The 24,512-nt window shown below is 46.2% G+C and overlaps 1 protein-coding gene and 1 pseudogene across 1 annotated transcript in view; both read left to right on the forward strand.

Annotated features, from left to right (window-relative positions):
* The first annotated feature begins 13,045 nt into the window (after positions 1-13,045).
* Positions 13,046-13,177, forward strand: LOC126014669 (uncharacterized; annotated as a pseudogene).
* A 5,927-nt stretch (positions 13,178-19,104) lies between these two features.
* RYBP (RING1 and YY1 binding protein) overlaps positions 19,105-24,512 on the forward strand; it is a 77,989-nt gene continuing 72,581 nt past the window's right edge. The window contains exons 1-2 of the mRNA XM_049776955.1: positions 19,105-19,138; positions 20,482-20,607. Of these exons, the coding sequence (XP_049632912.1) occupies positions 19,107-19,138; positions 20,482-20,607 (158 nt within the window). The 5' untranslated portion in view covers positions 19,105-19,106. The remainder of the gene's footprint in view (positions 19,139-20,481; positions 20,608-24,512) is intronic.

A 24,512-nucleotide genomic window follows, 5' to 3' on the forward strand; every position in this document is an offset into this window, starting at 1 on the left:
CTAGACAGTAGACTTGTCCCCAAGCCCACTTTCATTGCCAGAATCAAGAAACAATAAAATTTGTGGTTGTGGCTACAGATGAGAGATCATGCACTTGGAAGCGAAAGGAAGGGTACCACAAAGGAGGTCACGGAATTGACTCTGCTTAGCTACTGTCATGTTCACATTACTTTCTCCAGTGAGAAACATGGTAGACTTTAGATGACATCTCTGACAAGCATGATCCATGCGACTGAATGGTTCTCAAATGCTACTGCTCTCATTTCTTTTTCTTTTTCTTTTTTTTTTGTTGTTGTTTGTTTGTTTTGTTTTTGGGTTACACCCGGCAGCACTCAGGAATTACTCCTGGCTCTATAATCAGAAACTCAGGGGGCCGGGCGGTGGCGCTAGAGGTAAGGTGCCTGCCTTGCCTGCACTAGCCTTGGACGGACCACGGTTCGATCCCCAGGCGTCACATATGGTCCCCCAAGCCAGGAGCGACTTCTGAGCGCATAGCCAGGAGTAACCCCTGAGCGTCACCGGGTGTGACCCAAAAACCAAAAAAAAAGAAACTCAGGAATTACTCCTGGCTCTATAATCAGAAATCGCTTCCTGCTGGCTTGGGAAACCATACGGGATGCCGAGATTCAAACCATTGTCCTTCTCATGCAAGGCAAACGCCTTACCTCCATGCTATCTCTCTGGCCCCTGCTCTCATTTTTTTTTCCTGCTCTCATTTCTTAAAGGGAAAGATTTGCCTAACTGCATGGTTTTTTGAGTGTTTGCCTCACCCAATACTTGGCCTCAATAACATGCACAGAGGACCAGAGCATTAGTATAGGAGGTAGAACGTTTGACTTGCACATGGCCAGTCTGGGTTCAATTCCCCATTATCCCATATAGTTCCTCAATCCCTGTCTGAGTACTTCCTGAGTGAAGAGCCCAGAGTAACTCCTGAGCATTACTGGGTGACCCACCCCCCGAAAAAAAAAAAAAAAGAAAAACAGTGCTAAGAGTGAGGGATTCAAATTTTCCGAAATTAACACCAAGTACATATGTTGTTTGGGTTTAGTTTGTTTATTTGTTTTTATGGTTGCAAAATATGCTATATGAAAAAAAGAGTCGCATAGCACTAAGATGGGAAGGTAAACACAAACCCTTGAGGAGCTAACATATTTTTTTTTGTTGTTGTTGTTTTTTCAGGCCACACCGGCAGTGCTCAGGGGTTACTCCTGGCTGTCTACTCAGAAATAGCTCCTGGCAGGCACGGGGGACCATATGGGACACTGAGATTCGAACCAACCACCTTTGGTCCTGGATCTGCTGCTTGCAAGGCAAACGCCCTGTGCTATCTCTCTGGGCCCTAACATAGTTCTAATGAAAGGAAACAACCCCCTTCACTTTCCCTACAAAAATAAAAATAAAAATAAAAGCCACTGCAGAGGAACCGTTTCATTCCCAGATTATAGAATTTTACTGTTATCTGCTCTTCAAATGAGAATTTTTGATGCTGAGGCATAACTTAAAATGGGAATTTGCAACAGGCAGTCGCTGTGGGCGGGCTGCGAGGGTAAGCTGGTATTGGCAGCCAGCAATTGTCATTCCAGACTGAAGAACTGACCCCGGCTTCCTGGCTTCCAACCCCGCACTCCACTTAAAGTGCTCCTGTCAAGGGTAGCAGTGACCTTCTAATTGCTAACTCCAAAGGGCACTTTTCATGCCACTCTTTTGACCTGACCTCTCTTCTGCAGATGACATAATTACCCACTCTTTCCTCCTTGAAATGCTCTTACCCTTGTGCCTTCAATGACACCATCTTCAGCTGGCTTTTGGCTTGCCTTCTCCATCTCTTCTTTTCACATCCTTTCAGTATTTTTCTTGCCCCAGAGTCCCAGAACAGCTGCTGTGAGCTTAGGGGGTACATTTGCCTATTAACTCCTGATGGCAGCTTTGGGAGGGAGAGAGAGATCCATTATTCCATTACTCAGGTAAGGCCATCATGGTTCTTAGTGATCAAAGAATCTCATAGAAGGTCAATGGGTAGGTAACAAGCAGCAGCAGGTCTAGAATTTTCTTTTCTTTCCTTTTTTGTTGGTTTGTTTTTTGTTTGTTTGTTTGTTTGTTTGGGTCACACTGGCAGCGCTCAGGGGTTACTCCTGGCTCTACGCTCAGAAATCACTCCTGGTAGGCTTGGGGGACCATATGGGATGCTGGGATTCGAACTACTGACATTCTGCATGAAAGGCAAATGCCTTACCTCAATGCTATCTCTCCGGCCCCAGGTCTAGAATTTTCATTTAGTGGCTCAAACGTCGGGTCAACTTCTCAACTATTCTACTGTGATTTACCTTCTTTGCCAAAGCCCTTATGTACAGGTTATATCCCTCACTGTTTTTCTTCTCTTCCCTTCCTGTGCCTGCCCCAGTTGGCATTCTTTTATTGTGTGTGTGTGTGTGTGTGTGTGTGTGTGTGTGTTTTAGCAGTGTTCAGGGCTTCCTCTTGACTTTGCACTAAAGGATTACTCCTGGAAGGGCTTAAAAAATTTATAGGGTGCTGGGGATCCAACCTGGGTTAGCCACATGCAAAGCAAGGGCCATACCACTGTACTATCACTCTGCTCTTCATCTCCAAGACACTCTTGCAACTTTGCTTACAATTGGCACATCTCTGATATCTTCAGCCCAAGTCTATCCTCTAATCCTTTTTTTCAGCTAGTTCCAAGCTCTCTCCAACTGGCACACATGTCCCTGCTCCATACATGAAACCAGCCAAAGTTGACAGTTGTTGCAAGGGTGGACATATGACTGTGCAATTCACAGTCAATGAGGGAAAGTACTCGATATCCCTAGGAAAGATTTTTCCCCCTTTACATAGACACATGAAGGCAGAGAGATAGAGAGAGAGAGAGAGAGAGAGAGAGAGAGAGAGAGAGAGAGAGAGAGAGAGAGAGAGAGAGAGAGATTCAATGCTCAATTGGCAGACTTGGGGCATGAGGGAGCCCAGATTCTATCTCCTGCACTTGATAGTCCCTGGAGCACCACCAGGAGCAGCCCATGAGCACTGAGTCTGGAGTAGTCCTGAAGTGTTGCCATGTGTAGCTAAAAAAAAAAAAAGAGAGAGAGAATAAAAGATACATGAGCCAACATTTTGCTTTTTGCCTTTCTCTAGATGCTCCTTTCTGGCACTCTAGGTGTTTAGAATGACTGGACATGAGAGGTAGAGGCAAGAGCCTTTCTTATCTTTACTGTCACATTCATGGATTTATACCAAAAAAGCAAGTGACACCAAGGCAGGTACCCCTTGCTGTGTGTTCCAAAGCTCAAATGGAGCAGTCTGAGCACATCATTCTTTCCCAGACTTTAGCATGCCTGTCCGGTCTTCTAGGGCATGAACTTTCAAGAGCCTATGCCCCAAAACTGGGTGCAGTTTCTGCCAGAACCAGGATCCCTGCCAATATGATCCTTTTGAAAGAACCGTTTGTACTTTAACCCCTGTATCTGACCTCTTTCTTTAGTACCCTCATAAAAACATTGGCTCTTGTTCAATGACAACTAAGTTTTAAACAGGTAATGGAGCCAAAGACCCACTGTGTCATATGTGGTCATATATGGTCCCCTAAACACCACCAGGAGTAATCCCTGAACACAGTTAGGAGTAAGCCCTAGCACCACCAGGTGTGGCTTCCAAAACAAAACAAAACAGAATGGAGGGGGCCAGAGAAATAGTACAGTGATAGGACATTTGCCTTGAACATAGCCAATCCAAGATGGATGGGGAATCCCATTTAGTCCCCCAAGCCTGCCAGGGGCAATTTCTGAGCACAGAGCCAGGAGTAATCCCTGAGCACTGCCGGGCATGACCCCAAAACCAAAAATAAAATAAAATAAAATAAAATAATAAAAGAATGGAGATCATCACAAAGCTGATCACCAGACCCAGTATCTTCTGCTATCAGCCTCCTGCACATGGCATTCCTATCACTAAGAGGGGTCATATAACTGATCAGTGGCTGTCTGCAGAATGCATGCTCACCCCTAAGGCCAGCAATTACTGCAGAGTGAGGCCTTCTAGAACAGCTTTGCCTGTGATTCAGGGCCACACAATGTCCAAGGAGCAGATTTGGATTGTCTGGATGTCCATGGGAGATGGAGCTGCTACTGAGCTGTGGGGAGTTGAGCATGGTATCTCTGGAGGAAGCCCGCTGATGGTTGGAAAACTCTTGGAACTTGGGGCCGGGCGGTGGCGCTGGAGGTAAGGTGCCTGCCTTGCCTTCGCTAGCCTTGGACGGACCGCGGTTCGATCCCCCGGCGTCCCATATGGTCCCCCAAGAAGCCAGGAGCAACTTCTGAGCGCATAGCCAGGAGTAACCCCTGAGCGTCACAGGGTGTGGCCCAAAAACGAAAAAAAAAAAAAAAAAAAAAAAAAAAAAAAAAAAAAACTCTTGGAACCCAGAAGCAACAGCCATCACTTTCAGTGGTCCTTAAACTATGGCCCGCGGGCCACATATTGTATTTGTATCTGTTTTGTTTCTTCATTGCAAAATAAGATATATGCAGTGTGCATAAGAATTCATTCATAAGTTTGTTTTTACTATAGTCAGACCCTCCAATGGTCTGAGGGACAGTGAACTGGCCCCCTGTTTAAAAAGTTTGAGGACCCCTGACTGTTCTGCGGGTAAGGAAAATAATAGAAGCTGATAGGAGACAGGAGGTAGAATGGAGATCCTAGCTTGGCATGGAGAAAGGATGAGAAATGGTCAGATTCAGTATATATTGAAAGTAAAATGTTAAAGAGTTGCTGATGGACCGGTACAGAGTATAAAATAAAGAAAGGAGAAAGGGACACTAAAGATTAGGGTCTTTAGTCATTGCATGAGTTTGTGGGGGGAAAAACACACACACAAAAAAAAACAGGGTTACCTTGTGCTGGGCACCCCTCTAAACAATAGGATGCGAATTCTGTGATCATTACTATTTAAGGGATGGCCAATGGGAAGCAAACGTATATGAGGATGTATGTAATTTCTCTTTTCTTTTTTTGTTGCTGCTGTTTGCAATGATTGGGAATCAGGTATGCTTGGTTATGACACTTACAGATTCAATTATGGTGCTCATTGAGAGTTACATACTTGTGTTGTGCTCATGTACATTCTGGCTGTAATGATGGGGGTAGAGGTGGTGGCAAATATTGTGGTGCTCACTCAGATCCTCACCAGGAGATGCTTACTTTGTTGGGGCTTTAGAGGTCCTCAACAGCAGGATTAAATGATGTACTTGTAAGAAATACCTCAGCTCAAACTCATGGCCTCATGCTTGCCAGGTGTTTGCTATTGACCGCTGAGCCATCCCCTCACCCAAGCAGCATGGAGTCTACTTAGTGTTTTTCAATTCCAAATAATCAAAAGTCAGGTTGCGGGATCAAAGAGAAAGTACAGCAGGTAGGTTGCTTGTCTTGTACATAGCTAACTTGAATTTGAGCCCCATATGTTCCCCAGAGTCTGCCAGGAGTGATCTCTGAGTCCAGAGCCAGGAGGAAGCCCTAGGCACTGCCAGGTATAACCTACAAACAAAAGTCAGGTTGATTGTAGAATACTTGACATGCAGTATGACATTCTTCCTTTTTTTTTTTTTTCCCTCATAGCAGAGTTCCAAATGTGGAGAAATGCATTTTGTTTTGTAGTCACCTTCACAATCATGATATAAAGTTCTTTTATCAGCAACCCTTCAAATTTCCTTTTGTTGCCCCGCCCTTTGTAGCCATTTCTTCCCCACCTCTCCTAAGGCCTAACTTAACCCATCCCCCTAATTTGCCTTTTCTAGAATATTAGATAATAACTAATATCTAATACCTAATACTAATATCTAATACTAATATCTAATAATAACTAATACCCTTTCACCAGGACAATGTCTCACTAGAGACATTTCCACCCTCAGTGCATCAATGATCAGCCTGTTTTCCTCATGAATAATGCGGTAAGGGTATCCATGCTTTGTAATTCACCAGCGGAAGTATTTTTGGACTATTTCTTAATCTTGTTGACTATGAGTAAAGTGAGTACAGGTCTTTTTTTTTTTATGTGAACATATGTCTTTATTTTTTTTGGTAAGTCTCTAGAAATGCTATTGGCAGTTCATTGAAGAAGGTAAGTTTTGCTTTATAAGACACCACTAAACTGTCTTCCCAGAAAAACTCTACTGCATTACACTTTCTTTTCCCGCCCAACCACTTGGAATTGTCAAGATTATTTTTTAATCTAAGTCAGTTTATCACACAGTAATATAAAACTATTGAGTATCTTTTTTTTTTTTTTTGGTTTTTGGGCCACACCCGGCGGTGCTCAGGGGTTACTCCTGGCTGTCTGCTCAGAAATAGCTCCTGGCAGGCACGGGGGACCATATGGGACACCAGGATTCGAACCAACCACCTTTGGTCCTGGATTGGCTGCTTGCAAGGCAAACACCGCTGTGCTATCTCTCCGGGCCCTGAGTATCTTTTTTAATGCTTATCCTCTCTCTCTCTCTCTCTCTCTCTCTCTCTCTCTCTCTCTCTCTCTCTCTCTCTCTCTCTGTGTGTGTGTGTGTGTGTGTGGTTTGGTCACACTTGGCTGTGCTCAGGGCTTACTTCTGGCTCTGCACTCAGAAATCACTCCTGGGGTGGTTTGGGTTTTATAGGGGATACCAGGGATTGAACCCAGGTCTGGCACATGCAACACAAGTACCTTATAATTCCCAACTCATATCTTTTTGTATGTGAAATATTTATTCAAATATTTTACATACATGTTCATTAGATTACTCTTGTTGTTTTTTGTGGAGTAAAAGCTTTCTGTATGTTCTGGATAGAACTCCTTTATTAGATATGCCTTTTGGGAGGGGAGTTAGGGGACTCCTCTATACTCAAGAGCTTACTCTTGGCTCTGCACTCAGGAATTATTCCTGGCCAAGCTCCGGGGACCATATGGGGTGCTGGGGACCCAACCCTGAATCAGCCGCCTTAAGGCCAGTAAACTATTTATCTCCAGCCTATAAATATTCAGCTTTCCAAAATTTTCTTCACTTTTTCAGGAGAGAGTCACATCTAGCAGTGCTCAGGGGCTTATCTTGAATCTGTGCTCAGAAGTCACCACTGGGGTGGGGGAATATGAGTGCTAGGAACTCAATTGGTTTGGTTGCATGTGAGACAACTATCTTCCTTTACGTACTTTCTTTCCAAGACTTTTTTTTTTTTTTTTTTTTTGGTTTTTCGGGCCACACCCATTTGATGCTCAGGAGTTACTCCTGGCTAAGTGCTCAGAAATTGTCCCTAGCTTGGAGGGACCATATGGGACGCAGGGGGATGGAATCACGGTCCTTCCTAGGTTAGCGCTTGCAAGGCAGACACCTTACCTCTAGCGCCACCTCACCGGCCCCAACATTTTTTCTTCTACTCTTGATTTGTGTGTCTTTCAAAGAGCAGAGTTTTATTTATTTATTTATTTATTTATTTTTGGATTTTTTGGTCACACCCAGCAGTGCTCAGGGGTTATTCCTGGCTCTATGCTCACAGGGCACCATATAGGATGCCAAGATTCAAACCACTGTCCTTCTGCATGCAAGAAGGCCTTACCTCCATGCCATCTCTCCAGCCCCAGAGCAGAGGTTTTTAAAAGTCCAAACTATCCACTTTTTGTTTTTGTTGTTGTTGGGGTGGGGGGCAATACTCAGAGGCCACTCTTGCCTCTGTGTAAGGGAAGACGCATCACCTTTTGGTGGATTCCTGGGAGATTTGAACTCTGGTCACATACTATGCAAGTACTTTTAACATTTAATCTCTCCACATTTTCTTTAATTATATACATATATATACATATACATATATATATATTGGTTTTAGGCCACAGCTGGTGACGCTAAATTCTTAGAAATCGCTGGCTAAACTCTTAGAAATCGCTCCTGGCTTGGGGGAACCATATGGGACACTCAGGGGATCGTCCATGGCTAGCGTGGGCAAGGCAGACACTTTACCACTTGTGCCACTGCTCTGGCCCCATAATGACCTGTTTTTTTAAAAAAAATTTTTTTGTTTTTGATTTTTGGGTCACACCTGGCAGCACTCAGGGGTTACTCCTGGCTCTATGCTCAGAAATCGCTCCTGGCAGGCTCGGGGGACCATATGGAATGCGGGATTCGAACCACTGTCCTTCTGCATGCAAGGCAAATGCCTTACCTCCATGCTATCTCTCCGGCCCCTAATTTTAATACCCATCTAAGAAATATTTGTATCTACAAGACCACAAAATTTTTCTCCTATATGTTCTGGCAATTTTTTATTGTTGCTATTGTTTTTGTTTTTTGGTGATGAAAGATAATTTTTATTGAAATTTATTTAGAGAGATGTGAGAGGGGGAAAAATTATGTGAGATAGAGAGAGAGAAGAAGAGAGGGAAGGTGGAGAGAGAGAAAGAGAGACCAGAGGAAGAAAAAGAGAGAAGAGCAAGAGCGAGAGAGCGAGCACAGGTTTCTCCAGAGAGGAAACAGACAAGCAAAGAAACATGGAGACAAGCAAGAGAGATTGTTTTCAAATGAGAACATGGACTCTAAGAGCAAGCCCTGAATAGCTTTCAGGAGGAGCTTTTATATAATTCTTCCAAATGGGCTTTTCCCCTAGAGTTTTGCATACATAAAAGTTAATGCAGGGGCTGAAACAGATAAGGTGCTTGCCTTGCTAGTGATCTACTGGGTTCCATCTCCTCTTGATCCCGGAGCACTGCCAGACATGATTCTGAACTCAGAGCCAGGACTAGTCCCTGAGCACTGTGGGGTGTGCCCCCACCCTCCAAAAAAAAAATCAGTGCAGAGGGTGTTGTTACAGGAAAACCTTACACTGTTGATGATTATTTTCTAATCTCATCCCTTGCACTGCTAATGATCTCTTCTTCATAATCTAATAGATTCTTCTGTAGGATCTGCTCTTCTGAGGGATACTCCCTTCTCTGGGTGAGGTCTCAGTTTCTCCTCTTCAAAGAGCTCAAGATTTGTATTTTAAGCAGATGTGATCTATGCCCCTGGCTACTTCAGGGCTAGTGAATCTCTTCTTAAGTTTTATTATTCCCCAAAAGTATATTTCAAAAAGAGTATACCCCCCTCCAAATATATCTGCCCTACAACAATTGGAATTGTTGCCAGTGACTAGATAAAATGGGGAGTGAGGGAGGTAGATTCCAGAAAAGAGTGTTTCACTTCCCTGCTCAACCCACCTCAGACCCCAGTGCTCAAAGAAATGCCTGGCTTGGGTCAGGACTGATACAGTCAACTATAACCACTTCTATTGCAAGATGCTCATGTCTGCATGTCCTGCTAGACAGCCATCAAGCCGAGTGTGGGAGACGATCCCTGTCACACTATTATTACCCAGGGAACTATGGACTTAGACTGGAGTGAGGAATAGCTTTTAGCAGGAAAGGAAAGTTAGTCTTAAACAGTGCTCAGGCACTATGGGTCTGCTGTCTTTTCTTCAGAGAAAAAAATTTCAAGAGGAGGCAAGGGTGTAAAACAAGATAGTTACTCACCCCCAACAAGATAGTTTTCATGGAATGAAATTTGCTTTGAAAGACATGAAGAGAGGGGCCCGGAGAGATAGCACAGTGGCATTTGCCTTGCAAGCAGCTGATCCAGGACCTAAGGTGGTTGGTTCGAATCCCGGTGTCCCATATGGTCCCCCGTGCCTGCCAGGAGCTATTTCTGAGCAGACAGCCAGGAGTAACCCCTGAGCAATGACGGGTGTGACCCAAACCACCCCCCCCCAAAAAAAAAAAAAAAAAAGAAAGAAAAAAGGAAAGAAAGACATGAAGAGAAAGAAAGAAAGGAAGTATGTGATCAAGAGAGAACACTGGTTTCTCTGGAGTGGAAAAAGCAAGCAAGGAGACAAGTAAGTGAGAGACTTGTTTAAGGAAGAAAAACGGGTTTGAAGAGCAAGCCTCTCCTGTTTTAGATGCTACATTAGATCTAGTTCTACTTTGAATCTGTTTTGTGAATCACGTGAGGTTATTACCCTGGACAATTTTGACTTGTAGTAATTCCTACTGTGCAAGAAAGTTAGATCAATAAAACTTCACATCTCTGATAAGCACATGCACAAGTGACATTGCAACTGGTTGCAAAATCTGGTTAAGGTTCAAAAGCAGATGGTCAGGGACACTCGACCTCTCTACTTCAGAGCTGCTGCTTTAGAAGTTAATCCTATCTTTAGTGTGGCTCTGCAGTTGTCCCCAGTGATACCTGCACAAGCCTTAGTCTTTAAATGAAATGATCTGAGTGCTTCCCCGTTTCTAAGAAACTTCAGGTGGTTAGTTGTTTCAAGAAGAACCAAAGAGGGGCCGGTGAGGTGGCACTAGAGGTAAGGTGTCTGCCTTGCAAGCGCTAGCCAAGGAAGGACCTAGCCAAAGAAGGACCTAGCCAAGGAAGGACCGTGGTTCGATCCCCTGGCGTCCCATATGGTTCCCCCAAGCCAGGGGCAATTTGTGAGAGCTTTGCCAGGAGTAGCCCCTGTGGCCCGAAAAAACAAACAAACAAAAAAGAAGCACCAAAGAATGTTCAGTGCAAAATAAAGCATTCAATCTTCTTGGGTAGGATAGGATCTTTGCTTTCCTAGCTTTCTCCTCTTGGAGTGGCCTTTTCTGTCACCAAGTACTGCTGTTTTCTACTTCCCTTATATCACCAGCTTTGAACATTTTCTTGAAATCATTTAACACATCACAAATAAAAATCTGCGACGGGCCGGAGAGATAGCACAGCGGCGTTTGCCTTGCAAGCAGCCGATCCAGGACCAAAGGTGGTTGGTTCGAATTCCGGTGATCCATATGGTCCCCCGTGCCTGCCAGGAGCTATTTCTGAGCAGACAGCCAGGAGTAACCCCTGAGCACTGTCGGGTGTGGCCCAAAAAAACAAAAAACAAAAACAAAACAAAAAAAAAATCTGCGAGGAGAGATGCTTAGGAGACTATTGCAAATTGACAGCTTGCAATTTGGTTACTTGTAGATTTTCTTCCTGAATATCCTCTCTCTCTCTCTCTCTCTCTCTCTCTCTCTCTCTCTCTCTCTCTCTCTCTCTCTCTCTCCTTTTCTCCATCCTTCCTCCTTCTCTCCCATGACATGGATTGAACTCAGGAACTAATATATGTGAGGCATGTACTCTCCATCATTGTCACATCTCTAATTTATAGTGGGGGATCTTTTTGTAGAAAGGAAGTTGCCCTCTACTATTGCCATTACTGTATTAAAAATTATCTAGGGATTAGGAAAAAAAGAGCATGAGTTAAGACATTTGCCTTGGACATGGAAGGCCAAATTTTGATCCCAGGATTGATCCCTGACATTATATGGGTTTCTGAGCATCACCAGGGGGTGATTTCTGAAGGGTTGAAGAGTACAGTGCATAGAGTGCTTGCCTTACATGAGGCGGAACTTGGTTGGATCCCGGACACTCCATACAGTTCCCTGAACCCTGCTAGGAGTAATTCCTTAGTGGAGAACCAACAGCAACCCTGAACAATCCTGGGTGTGGCCCAAGAACAAAATTATAAAGAGTGATTCTTGAGCAAGCCCTGAGCACCACTTGGGAGTGACCCTGGCACGCGCGCGCGCGCACACACACACACACACACACACACACACAAACACACAAAACAAAAAACACCCTCCATGTTATATCTTGGGAGCTGGAGAGATAGGATGGAGGTAGGGCATTTGCCTTGCATTCTGAAGGATGGTGGTTCTAATTTCGGCATCCCATATGGTCCCTCGAGCCTGGCAGGAGCAATTTCTGAGCTGCTGTGTGTGACCCAAAAATACAAAACAAACAAACAAAAAACAAACCCACCCTCCCCAAATACAAGAAACAAGTGTTGACAAGGTTGTGGGGAAAAAAAAAACAACCTCTTATGCTATTGATGGGAATGTAAATTGTAGCTATTATGAAAAAAAAATGGCAGTCTTTAAAAATTAGTGGAATTACCAAGTCTAGGTAGTTCTCTGAAGAAAACATAAACACTAATTTGAAGAGAGATTCATGCACCTCATCCATACATTCATAGCATCATTATTTATAATATCTAATATTTGGGTAAAAATCTAAGTCCCTCAAGTAGATGGATGAATAAAGATGTGGCACTTGGGGCTGGAGAGGTGGCGCTAGAGGTAAGGTGCCTGCCTTGCAAGTGCTAGCCAAGGAAGGGCCACGGTTCGATCCCCTGGCGTCCCACCAATATGGTCCCCCCAAGCTAGGGGCAATTTCTGAGCGCTTAGCCAGGAGTAACCCCCAAAAAACAAACGAACAAAAAAAGATGAGGCACTTATATACCATGGAATACTATTAAACTATAAAAATGGGTGAAATCGGGGCCGGGTAGGTGGCGCTGGAGGTAAAGGTGTCTGCCTTGCAAGCGCTAGCCAAGGAAGGACCGCGGTTCGATCCCCCGGCGTCCCATATGGTCCCCCCATGCCAGGGGCGATTTCTGAGCACATAGCCAGGAGTAACCCCTGAGCGTCAAACGGGTGTGGCCCAAAAAAAAAAAAAAAAAAAAAAAAAAAAAATGGGTGAAATCCTATTATTTACAACTACAGTAAATGAGTAGAGAAAACAAAAATGAACTTAGACAATTTGGATAACAGTGGTTACCTAAGGGGTTTGGACAGAGAGTAGTTGGGTACATGGTTGCTAGTGGAACCCAGAACTCCAAAACTAGGATCTGGTGAAATGAGGATCGGGTGAGAAGCAGAAAATAATCCACACAGTGAAAATGTACAAGAATGGGCTTAGGGAATCCAGCTCTCAAGCAAGGAATTCAATCACCTAAGCTTTCTGCTCCTAAGAAGGAATACAGCTCAGAGAAAGAAGACAGAAGAAGGAGCCCCTGTCTTTCTCAGAACCCTGCTTCTATTGACAAGAACCAGGTCACACCCTAGGGTGGGAGAGAATACCAAGTAGGGAATAATCCAATATCTTATCACCAGATCACACCCTAGGGTGGAGTATGATTATTGATTAAGGTAGGACCAGTAAACTAACACATGCTATTAAAGGGGTCAGTTGGACTACTATGTTTCTCTAATAACAGGTTTTAGTGGCAGTGCTTAGGGCACAAAGCAAAATCATCATAATGTAAAGGGAGGACTTATTTGTGTCTCACTTTATATAAAAGGCTGAATGGAAAAAATAAAATAAATAAAATAAAGTTAAAAAAGAGCCAATGTATAATAAAGAATTAAATTGGAAGTAAACTTTAAAGGCTTAAGCCTTAAAGGAGATTCATACATAGTATAGATATTGAATTATAATTGTTATTTATTTTATTTATTATTTATTTTTAAGATGCCATAGATCAAATCTGTGTCCGTCCTGGGGCAGGTGTGTGCAAGGCAAAAGTCCTATCACTGTGCTAAGTTACAATTTTTGAACTGAGTATATACTGATGTTTTTTGAAGTACTGATATACTTTTTTATTATTGATGAAAGCCAAAATGACCAATAAAAAAATCAATAAGCGGCAATGGTAAAGATATTCAAATTAGGGGGCCGGAGAGATAGCATGGAGGCAGGGCATTTGCCTTGCATGCTGAAGGGCAGTGTTTGAATCCTGGCATCCCATTTGGTTCCCCAAGCTTGCCAGGAGCTTGCTAGGATTTCTGAGCATAGAGCCAGGAGTACTGAGTAGCCCCTGAGTACTGCCAGGTATGACCCCCCCCCAAAAAAAATTCAAATTATTATCAAAGAAATAAAAACAAAGGTAAAGGGGCCGGAGAGATAGCATGGATGTAATGCGTTTGCCTTGTATGCAGAAGGTCGGTGGTTCGAATCCCGGCATCCCATATGATCCCCCGAGCGATTTCTGAGTGTAGAGCCAGGAGAGACTCCCAGCGCTGCCGGGTGTGACCCAAAAACCAAACAAACAAACAAACAAAACAAAGGTAAAAAGTCTAAATATAAAATATATTGTAAATTTAAAAAGATATACATATATATAAAGTGGAAAGTGTTTTAAAATACACAAAAATGCAGGAAAAGAAAAAAATTAGGAAGGACAGAATCTCAGAATAAAAAGGTAGTCTTTCTTGAGAATCAATTATTGCTAAATTACTTGATTGTAGCAAAGTATTCATATATGTGCCCATTATTTTTCTCATATCATTGCAGTTTGGGAAAACCTCACTCTGAACAACAGTTTGGTATTTGGGGTTAAGTCCTGAGGTGTTTGGAGAAAGTCTGTTTCCCAGGTCATTAATGCCTTGACTGGCTCTGCCTTACAGGTTAAAGTCCCAGTCTTGGTGAATATTTAGTTCCCACCTGAAGGAGCAATAGTGAATTTAAAGAAAGGAGGAAGTTCATTAGATAAGGCTCCTGCCCCTTTCTTTGGCATCACTAGTTGTTTTTGCTCCTCCTTCTTTAAGCAAAAGGTGGGGGGAACCCCACCAAAATGGGCTCTATCAGTTCAAATGCCAAAGTCCAGATACCTCCCCTCTCCCACTAAGGTCTGCCCCTCCCAGCAATTCCTCATTAAGGTAGCTTAATAAACTCATTTATGGTTCCAATTTTAGAATAAAATTAAGACACAGCTCTCAACCTAACCTACCCTGACCACCTGTCCAGCCTCTCTCTCTCCTCTCTCCTCTCTCCTCTCTCCCCTCTCCCCTCTCCCCTCTCCCCTCTCCCCTCTCCCCTCTCCCCTCTCCCCTCTCCCCTCTCCCCTCTCCCCTCTCTCTCTCTCTCTCTCTCTCTCTCTCTCTCTCTCTCTCTCTCTCTCTCTCTCTCTCTCTCTCTCTCTCTTCCCACAGATCTCTGATCACAGCTGCCTGCCTTACTTTCTTCCAGCAATGCCTTGGGCCCCTGAAAATTCTTTTCTTCTGGTCACTCTTAAACTTTGCAGGGCCCATCCCCCTCCACAGCTGCAACTTTCCTCCTTTCCCCACCCCCTCAGTACTTCTCAGTACACTCTGTACTTGGCCTTTGCAGCAATTGTTACAATATCATTAATCGTTTAGAATCTAGCTTCTCAACCAGACTAAAAACTCGGAAAGATTGGGAATCAAGTCTATCTTATCTTGTCTTTCAACTCCCTGGCATGGTGCATGGCATCTAGTTGCTGCTCAGTAAGTCATTGCTAAAAGAAAGCAGTGAAATGAAAGTAATTCCTCGTCAACTCCTATTTATCAGGCACGGTTCCAGGCACTTGATATATATCAGTGGAGGGAGAAGAAGGGAAAAGAAAAAGAAAACTCCTTGACACTATCTACACATCTACTGGGCTAAAGAGCGGCTGAAGAAGATAAATAACATGGAATCCTAGATGATGCTAAGTGCCAAGAAGAAAATGAAAAGAAGAGGCATCAGCTGTGGACTAGTGTATGTTTTTAGATCGGGCAGTCAGGGCAAAAGCTCAACTAGAGAATGTGACTTTTGCAAGCAAGAGTTGAAGGAAATGTGACTGCTGAAAATGTGGTTCTCTGGGGGGAAAAATCATTCTAGGCAGACAGAACAAGTGCAAAGGCCCTGTGGTGGGAGAATGTTTAATCATCTCCGGCACAGCAAAGAACCCAAGGGAATTGAATTGACAGTAAGGGTAAAGGAGACCAAATGTCTTTTAATCTGTGCCGTGTATTCATGGAATCATTTACACCAGATGTTTCTTAGGAAGTACTTCTAAATAGCAGCTCAAACAGCAAAGGAGCAGGGGAAAGGGGCTCTGTCCAGTCCTCTTCCCTTTCGTTCTTCCCACACTGCCCAAAGCACTCCCTGGACCAAAGCATCTGTCCCACCCAGCTCAGCATGAAAATGCTACTCTTACAATCTGAGTGGTTCTACCTGGAACCATGGTGCACAGCAGCACATGCTCCAAAGCCTTCTACTCTAGCTCTGCTAACTATGAGAGAATTTCAGCAGTTATTTACCTCCAACATCTGAATGAAATTAGAGCCTCTACAGTTACAACCACATGGTGATGTCTGGGTCTGATAGGTTCAGCTCTTGCTCTTTCTTTCTCACAAACACTTCAAAACTGTTTTTTTTTTTTTTTTTTGAAAAGGTGAAAGAAGAAAGATACAGGAAATATGTGAAAAAAAAAAAAAGGTCCAGGCATCAGGAAGTTAAAGTGGATTTGTAGTGAAGGTCTATACACTTCAACAAAATTGAGCCACATATATAGGAATAAATAAGGATGTGTCGGGTAAAAGGTGCTAGCTAGATCATGCGGCCAGTGCTTATGGGTTCAGAAACAGGCAAAGTTAATCTAATGGGGCTACAAGTCAGAATAGTGATCACTTTCTGAGAGCACTGAAATTCACTGGGAGAAGAAAATGTCCTTTCTCTTGGAGATGGATAGAAAGGTGCAATAGATATAGTAATTCAGAGTTGTAAAAGGACTTTGCATTTTATTCTGTAATTAATGAAATTGGTGCCTGCCCTTCATTGGACCTGTAGCTCCCAGTGACCCACTTTACCTTCAGCTGGGATTTCTTATTTTGCATTTTGCAACCCACCTGGCTTTGTGCTGAGTGGAGAATGCTCCCAAGGGCTCTTGCTGGGCCAGGTACTTGAGATTTTTAAGTGGGTCTGTCTCTCTTGCCCCAGCTGAGATCTCTTAATGTCTCCTCTCAGTACCTTCGAACCAGGTGTAGTGTCCTAGAATCGAACCTGGAATTAAGGCTGTGGGCCCTGGGCCACGGCCAGTGTTAAATCCCCTGCACTACTCTGGTCCCTATAGCCCTCAGGGGCCTTGCTGCCCATCCCCAGCTCTTATTTTGCTCTCATCCTGAAGATCCATCCTCATGGATGCTTTTCATCCCGGGGTGACGGCTGTGCTGTGGACTGAATTGGAAGGAGATGCTGACCATTGCAAAATAACTGCGGGTTCAGAAAGAGAGAGAACAGCATGTGCCCATCAGGGTTGTGTTGTTACACTCCCTCCTGCATTATTCTCTCCCTTCTGATTCCTGGAAAATTTTGTCTGCTCTTGGGGTACTCAATCCTGAAGAGAGCTCTGGGGTTTCCAGCTCTACAGTGTTTCCTTTCCACCTGATAACAACCCCTTTTGTGTCTGCCTATTAAAGGGGTCCTATCTCAGTGTTGCTACAAAGCGCCAGTCTTATCTTTTTTCTACACCCCGCCCCATACCCCAACTTGTAGCGTGTTCCTTAACCCTATCCCTACTCCTATCCAGGATGTCTGCCATGCCAGGGGTCTCAAACCGCAACCGGCCCACCGTACAACATTTTGTGACCCTGCCCTAGAGGAATCTTTTTTTGTTTTGTTTTGTTTTAGTTGTTTGGATCACACCCCCCAATGTTCAAGGCTTACTACTGACTTTGCACTCAAGGATCACCCCGACTTTGCCTCCTGTGGCCCCCAGGTAAATTGAGACTTTCATCTCATCACCTGGGGTCATTGCTGGGGATGGTGGTGGTGAAGAGGGGCTCAAATGGTTCAATTCAAATTTGGCAGGCATTCATTGGGGGTATCCAAGAAATGGGTACCAATCTTTCTAAAACTGCATAAATGGTGCCTAACTCAGGCCCACCTAGAAGTTGTTAAATTTCTCCACTCGCTGCTACTTTGCACTGGTAACTTCCTAAGTGGCAAGCACTGGCCAACGGTGCTTTTTTCCCCCCAGCCTTGTCTTGTCCATGTTCCAAATACCTCGAGGAAGAAGATTTGGAGCCTCTTTTTTTAAATTTTGAGGAGATCCAGGGGCCGAGGAGGCATGCTATTTAAGACTGCTGGCCTGTCACCAATCACCTGGAAGTGAACAAGCAACTGCCCTAGGGAGAGAGACAGACGCTGCCCAATTTGGGATGGGGCGAGTCAGTTGACAGGAGCTTCCTTCAGCCTTGGGTCTTGGGGTGAAGTGGGGGGACTCAGAGTTGTGTCCCACCCTGTCTGAAAGCACAATTCTCTTCAGCATCAGGGCCCTGGGGAAAGAAAAGAAAAGAAAAGAAAAGGGGCTGAGGGCTGACGTCTATAGAGAGTCTGGTGGAGGCAGGGAGTGGAGGGGAGGCAGATAGAAAAAGAGATTGCATGGAGGGAAGGTTTGCCTTGCATGCAGAAGGACGGTGGTTCGAATCCCGGCACCCCATAGGACCCCCCCCCCCCCAAAAGCCTAACAGGAGCGATTTCTGAGCGTAGAGCCAGGAGTAGCCCCTGAGTGCAGCCGGGTGTGACCCCCAAAGCAAATAAAAGCTCCGCGTGGCAGAAAGAGCCAGGGTAAGGCGGCCCAAACGAAGCCCTATTTGGGGGGGGGGGCAGCCGGTGTGTGTGTCCCGCCTCAGAGTGGGGGGGCCCGCTTGAGAGCCAACCGCTTATCGCCCAAACTACTACTTCCCAAAGGAGCGATCAAGACTGCAAGCCTTTCCCAAAGGGGGCTGTGCGGGGAGTGGGGGGGGGGTCCGCACACAGCGCCGACTGGGCGCGGCCACGTGCGGGGCGCCCCTTCCCTTCCTTTCCTTCAAGCCTCGCACGCTCCGCCGCCGGGGCCACGGTCCGGCAAGCAGGCACGCGCGTGTCCCCCCCATCCACCCCCTAACACCCCCAAAACCCCACTCAATCCCCCCCCACAGACACACACACACGCGCGCGCACTCCGGGGCACGCACACACCGACGACGACCCGGCCCACGTCCTCCACGCCCCGCCCCGCCCTCTCAGAGCCACGCCCACTCCTTAACCCCACCCACTTCCCCTCTAGCCACGCCCACGCAGCGCTCAGCACCGCGCTCCGATTGGCCGGCGGGGGAGTGACGTCGGCGCGCGGCCCCGCCCCTCGTCAGTCACTCGGCGGAGGCGGCGCTGGCGGGGACTAGTCTCGTCCGGAGACTGGCGGCGGCGGCGAGCGGCGGCAGCGGCAGCGGCAGCGGCAGCGGCGGCGGCCGGAGCTCGAGCCCCCTCAGCGGCTGAGCGGGAGAGCGAGCGAGCGGGCACAGCGGGGGGCGGGCAGGGGGCCGGTCCGCGGCGACACACTCTTCTCCTCCGTCCTTCCTTCCTCCTTCCTTCCTTCCTTCCTTCCCTCCCTCGCGGACAGACGGCTCCCTCCGGAGCGGCGCGGCGCGGCGCCCGGTGCTCGGCCGCGCGGGGGGCGGGGGTGCGGCCCCTCCCTTGCCATCCATGACCATGGGCGACAAGAAGAGCCCCACCAGGTACCTGCCGGCGGGGGCGGCGGGGGCGGGCGGGGCGGGCGCCGACTAGGCCCCGGAGCCGGCCGGGGCGCGGGTGCGGGGGGAGCGGCGCGGCTAAGATGGAGATCCGGGGGCGGGCGGCTGCCGTGGGGGAGGCGGCGGCGGGAGGCGATCGGAGGCGGTGTCGCTCCCGCTCCCGCTCCCGCTCGGCGCGCCGCGCTGCTGCGCCGCAGCAATAGCGGCAGCGGCGGCAGGAGCAGCAGCAGCCATGGCGGCTCCTCCTCGGCGAGCGCCCTCCGCCGCCGCCGCCGCCGCCGCCGCCGCTCCTCCCAGACAAAGGGAGATTTAACCAGGTGGGAGGGAGGGAGAGAGGGAGAGAGAGACGGTGGCAGGACGGACGCACGCGAGGAGCGGAGCGGAGAGGAGAGGAGAGGGCAGGAGCCACGCACTCTTGGGCCGGGCCCCCCACCCCACTCCGCAGCCGGCCTCCCTCCCTCCCACACACACACACACACACACACACACACACACACACACACACACACACACACACACACACACACACACACACACACACACACACACACCCCGCACCCCACACACACACCCCCAGCCCGCGCGCCCCACTCCGCAAGTCCGCCGCCCGCCCGCTGCTTCCTGCGCCCGCGCGGCCCTTCCCGGCCTCGGCTTCAGCTCCAGCCTTCAGAGGCTTTGGCTTCAGGTTGTGCCTCAGCCATGGCCTCAGCTTTTGCTCCAGCTTTTGCTTCAGCCATGGCCTCAGTTTGTGCTCCAGCTTTTGCCTCAGCTTCAGCCTCAGCCTGTGCCCCTGCCTCAGCCATGGCCTCAGTTTTTGCTCCAGTTTTTGCTCCAGCTTTTGCTCCAGCTTTTGCCTCAGCCTCAGCCTGTGCCCCTGCCTCAGCCATGGCCTCAGCTTTTGCTTCAGTTTTGCTTCAGCTTTTTGCCCCAGCCTGCTTGCAAGAAGGCGCCCGGCCCGGCCCAAGAGTTGGCATGTGGCATGGCATACATGGCCTACCTAACCTGGCCTGCCAGTGCTTTGCATGTCTGGGAGGGTGGGGGCTAAGAAGGCACCCTGAGCCCTCTCCCCTTCTTGAACTGGGATCCCCGGGGAAGAGTGTGTGCGGGTGGGGGGGGGGGTCGGTCAATCTGTGGGTCGGTCACTCACCCACCCACCCGGGCGAAGTTTTTGCAGCGCCCGCTTCTCCGAGCGATTGATTTGCCCCAGCTCACCAGCGCCCTGTGTTTTGCTCTCTCTCTTTCTCTCTTGTTTCCCACCCCCCCCTTCCCCTTTTCCCTGTTCCCCGGCTCTCTCTTCACCCCCCCCCCCCCGACTCCTCCCTACCAAGGCCAAAAAGACAAGCGAAACCCGCCGCCGACGAAGGCTTTTGGGATTGTAGCGTCTGCACCTTCCGGAACAGCGCCGAAGCCTTCAAATGCAGCATCTGCGACGTGAGGAAAGGCACCTCCACCAGGTAGGCCCGGGGAAAGAAGGCCAGATCGCTGGTGTAGGCTTTGTTGTGGAGGGGACTCTCTCCTTATTTTATTTTATTTTTTATTCTCAAAACAGTGCAGCCCGGAGGTCGGCGAGCTGTACTTTTCTTCTTGCCCTCTTTGGCAACTTGTTGATGGGGTTGGGGGGGCATTTCGGCCTCTGGGTTTTGGTGGGTGATGCGCTCTCTTGCTCGCTCTCTGCGGTGTGCATGGCGTGGCATTAATGGCATTGCCTTGCCTTGCCTTGCGCGTTGGGTGCAAAGCCAAATGATTTATGGGGAGGGAATTTCTCCAGGTTTTTCGTCTTATTTCTCAAACAGACCCTGGATTTATTTGACACTTGTATTCCATCGGTTTATTGGTATTGGCTCAAAAAAAAAATAATAAGGAAACCGTGCTTTTGCTATAGATGGTAGGCTATTAGACTTCATTTTTTTTTTCTTTCTGGCCATGTGCTGAGTGTTTTTAATTTGCCTGTCTTGGATTATTTTTCCGCTTGTCTGAGAAATGTGGCAGTGCTGATTTCCTCGAGCTGCGAATGTCTTGGTTTTCTTGCAAATTGTTGGGGTTTGGTAAATGGTTTTTTTTTTTTTTTTTTTTTTTTTTTTTTTTGCGGGGGGGGGGACTAAGCTGTTAGCTAGTATTGGGAGTGGTGATAGAGGATGGTTTTTATCAAAGTGGTAAAAATCGAGCAATGACTTTGGAGCCTGTGCCTAAAGCTTTCTAACAAAAGGAAGATAGAATTCCTTTTCATTTAGCTGAAGGTGATGAATGGCACTTGGTGTCAAAAGTTTAGCATTTACATCTACTTGGTTATCAAAGCTGATTTTTTGATCTTATGGTCATCTTGTGTCTTGGATTTGTTTAATGATGTTAGAGTCTGAAGTTTGACTGTTCTTGCTGTCATTTAATGCAGTGTGTGTTCAGGTACTAGTATTGGTGGTGTTCTAGTCGGACCAAATCCATCCTACTGGTGTTTGAAAATGAATGTGTCGTTACTTTTTTATTATTTATGTCGGGTTTAAATAGGATATTGGGAAGTTTAAAAGAATATAACTCCGGGAGTAGTTGGTCCAATTACTCTTGGAACACTACTGTGGTTCTAAAGTAAGTTCACTTTTGTTTGATTTTGTAGAATGAATTTAGTTTAACATTCATTTTGAGCTTGGTAGATTTTTGTCTTGTTACCTAAAACAGGATTCCACCAAATGGCATGAAAGTTTAGAAATGTATTTGTTATTTAAAGCAATAGTGATTGTATTTTATTTGAGTAATGTTTTTTTTTTTTACATGTAGAATCCCTCAGAGGCCAAACCTCTTTATTGTGGTTTTGCTTTTGAGTGTTACCGTAGATGATGTTCAAGTAGATGACTAGGAAACTCCTAAGAACTTGAGAAGTTAACTAGTGAAGAGAAACTTAAACCAAATTCAAAACTTTACTTCTGATGCTTTGCTGGGAGTAATTATCTCAAAGTGAAATGCATTTTGGTTTCTATATGTATAAGGAAATTCATCTGATGCATCAGCTTTTTTTTGAAGCACGTGGAAGGTTTCGACTTTTAAAAACAATATAGATGTTGGGCTAGACCCATAGTACAGCAAATAGGGTTCTTGCCTTGCTCCCCATTAACTAGGGCTCATACCTGGCATCCCATATGGCTCCCCAGCACCACCAGGAATAAATAACTCCTGAGTACTGGGTGTGGCCAACAAAACCAAACAAGCAAGGGAAAAAAAAACCCCAAACACCCAAACCTCCAAACCGTATAAATGTTCAGTTTAAGTTTGTGTGTGTGTGTGTGTGTGTGTGTGTGTGTGTGTGTGTGTGTGTGTGTGTGTGTGTGTGGTTTTTGGGTCACACCCGGCAGTGCTCAGGGGTTACTCCTGGCTGTCTGCTCAGAAATCGCTCCTGGCAGGCACGGGGGACCATATGGGACGCTGGGATTCGAACTGATGACCTCCTGCAGGAAAGGCAAACGCCTTACCTCCATGCTCTCTTTGGCCCCTAAGTTTATTTTTTCAGCACCGTAGATAATAGCAAGTTCCTTTTTTAAGACAAATGTACTAAACTATTAATGAAAGTTTTAGATTTTTTTTCTGCAGTACGAGTCTCAATATACTTAACGGTCTTCATGTAATTATTTTTCTGTCTGCTGTCTTATTTGCACAAGATATGAATTTAAACTTTTTTGATAGCCTAAAATTGTTTTTTTTTTTTTCAACTGGTCATTGTTTCAGATCCAAGAGTCATTAATTGCCTTTTAAAAATCATTAATTTTTCCCCTCCTGCCCTTCCTGTCATTGTTTGTATTGCTGTTCTTTGATGAATGGTAGAACATGTGGGTTGCACTGTGTCCCCATGTCTCCCCCTCCTCCCTTAACTGGTTCTCTTTAGGGTTCAGACCTCAGTTTGCTGTGCTCACTCAGGGTTGCAAGCCTTCAGTAGTTTGGTTTTCTCAAGTGCTTGCCAAGGATGGTACTCTTAATTGAGGTGCACAGGGCATGATTGTGGTGATCACCTGACATTCCCTTTGCTGGCTCTGGTGCTTACGATGCTTTTAGTTTTGATGTTCTGGGGTTGTACTTCTTTGATTGTGGTGCTCTTCTATACCTTTCTGGTGTGGCCAGAAAGTGCCTAGATGCTGGGATTTACAGACAGCATAGCTGTAAGACCTCAAACTGCAGAGTTGCAGTAACTCCTGAGCAAAAATGAAACATTGGGAATTTGAATCCATGATCAGGAGCTTGCACCACAGGCTTTCAAAGCCAAGCTGCTATTTTCTTAATAAACGTTAAGGTAGAAAGGTGAATTTCACAGGTATATCCTGATCTATCTAGAAAGTGCAGTTAACGCAAATGTGATACCAATTGCCATTGTTTTTTGCTCTTGTTTTTGATTCTTTTGGACTTCTTTCACACTTTTTCAGGGGTGGGCTGTTGGGGTGAGGGCACACTTGTCAGTGTTTGGGGGCCACTTTTGACTCAGTGCTAAGTATCCCACCTGGCAATGTTCAAGACCATGATATGTAGGGGCCCGGAGCGGTGGCACAAGTGGTAAGGCCTAGCCTTTTGTGCCCTAGTCTAGGACTAGGTGTCCCATAAAAAAACCCCAAAAACAAACAAAAAAAGTTCGTGATGTGCACGTGAGCTTTCTGCATGCAACTCTTTTGAGTTATTTCTTCGATTCGCTTGTATTTTTGTTTGTTTGGTTTTGGGACACACCTGGCAGTGCTCAAGGGTTCCTGGCTCTGTGCTCAGTCATCATTCCTGGTTGTGCTCTGGGGACCATATGGGATTCCAGGAATTGAAGCCGGATTGGCTGTGTGCAAGGCAAACACCTTACCTGCATGCCTCTTTCCAGTAATTTTCCTTTTCTTTTCTTTTTTTTTTTTTTGGTTTTTGGGCCACACCTGATGATGCTCAGGGGTTACTTCTGGCTATGCAATCAGAAATTGCTCCTGGCTTTGGGTGGGGGAACCAGATGGGTCTATGGCGATCAAGTTGAGGTTCGTCCTAGGTAAGCTGCGTGCAAGGCAAAAGCCCTACCTGGCCTCAAAGTTTGACATTTTCAACCGAGTGTCAGATTTAGTTTGTTGTTGTTGTTTTGGGGTCATACCCAGTGCTGCTCTGGGGTTACTCCTGGCTCTACGCTCAGAAATCGCTCCTGGCAGGCTCCGGGGGCATATGAGATGCCAGGATTCGAACCACCATCCTTCTGCATACAAGGCAAACGCTTTACTTCCATGCTCTCTCTTAGGCCCCCAGATTTAGTTTTGATGATTATATAGAATGTTTGGTTCTGGATGAAGTCATGTCAAAACTAATTTTAAAATACTTTTTGTGAATAAAATGACTTTGAATCTGTGATATGCAAATTGAATTTTAT

Source organism: Suncus etruscus, chromosome 7 (genome assembly GCF_024139225.1).
Source record: "Suncus etruscus isolate mSunEtr1 chromosome 7, mSunEtr1.pri.cur, whole genome shotgun sequence".
NCBI classification, from domain to species: Eukaryota; Metazoa; Chordata; class Mammalia; order Eulipotyphla; family Soricidae; genus Suncus; species Suncus etruscus.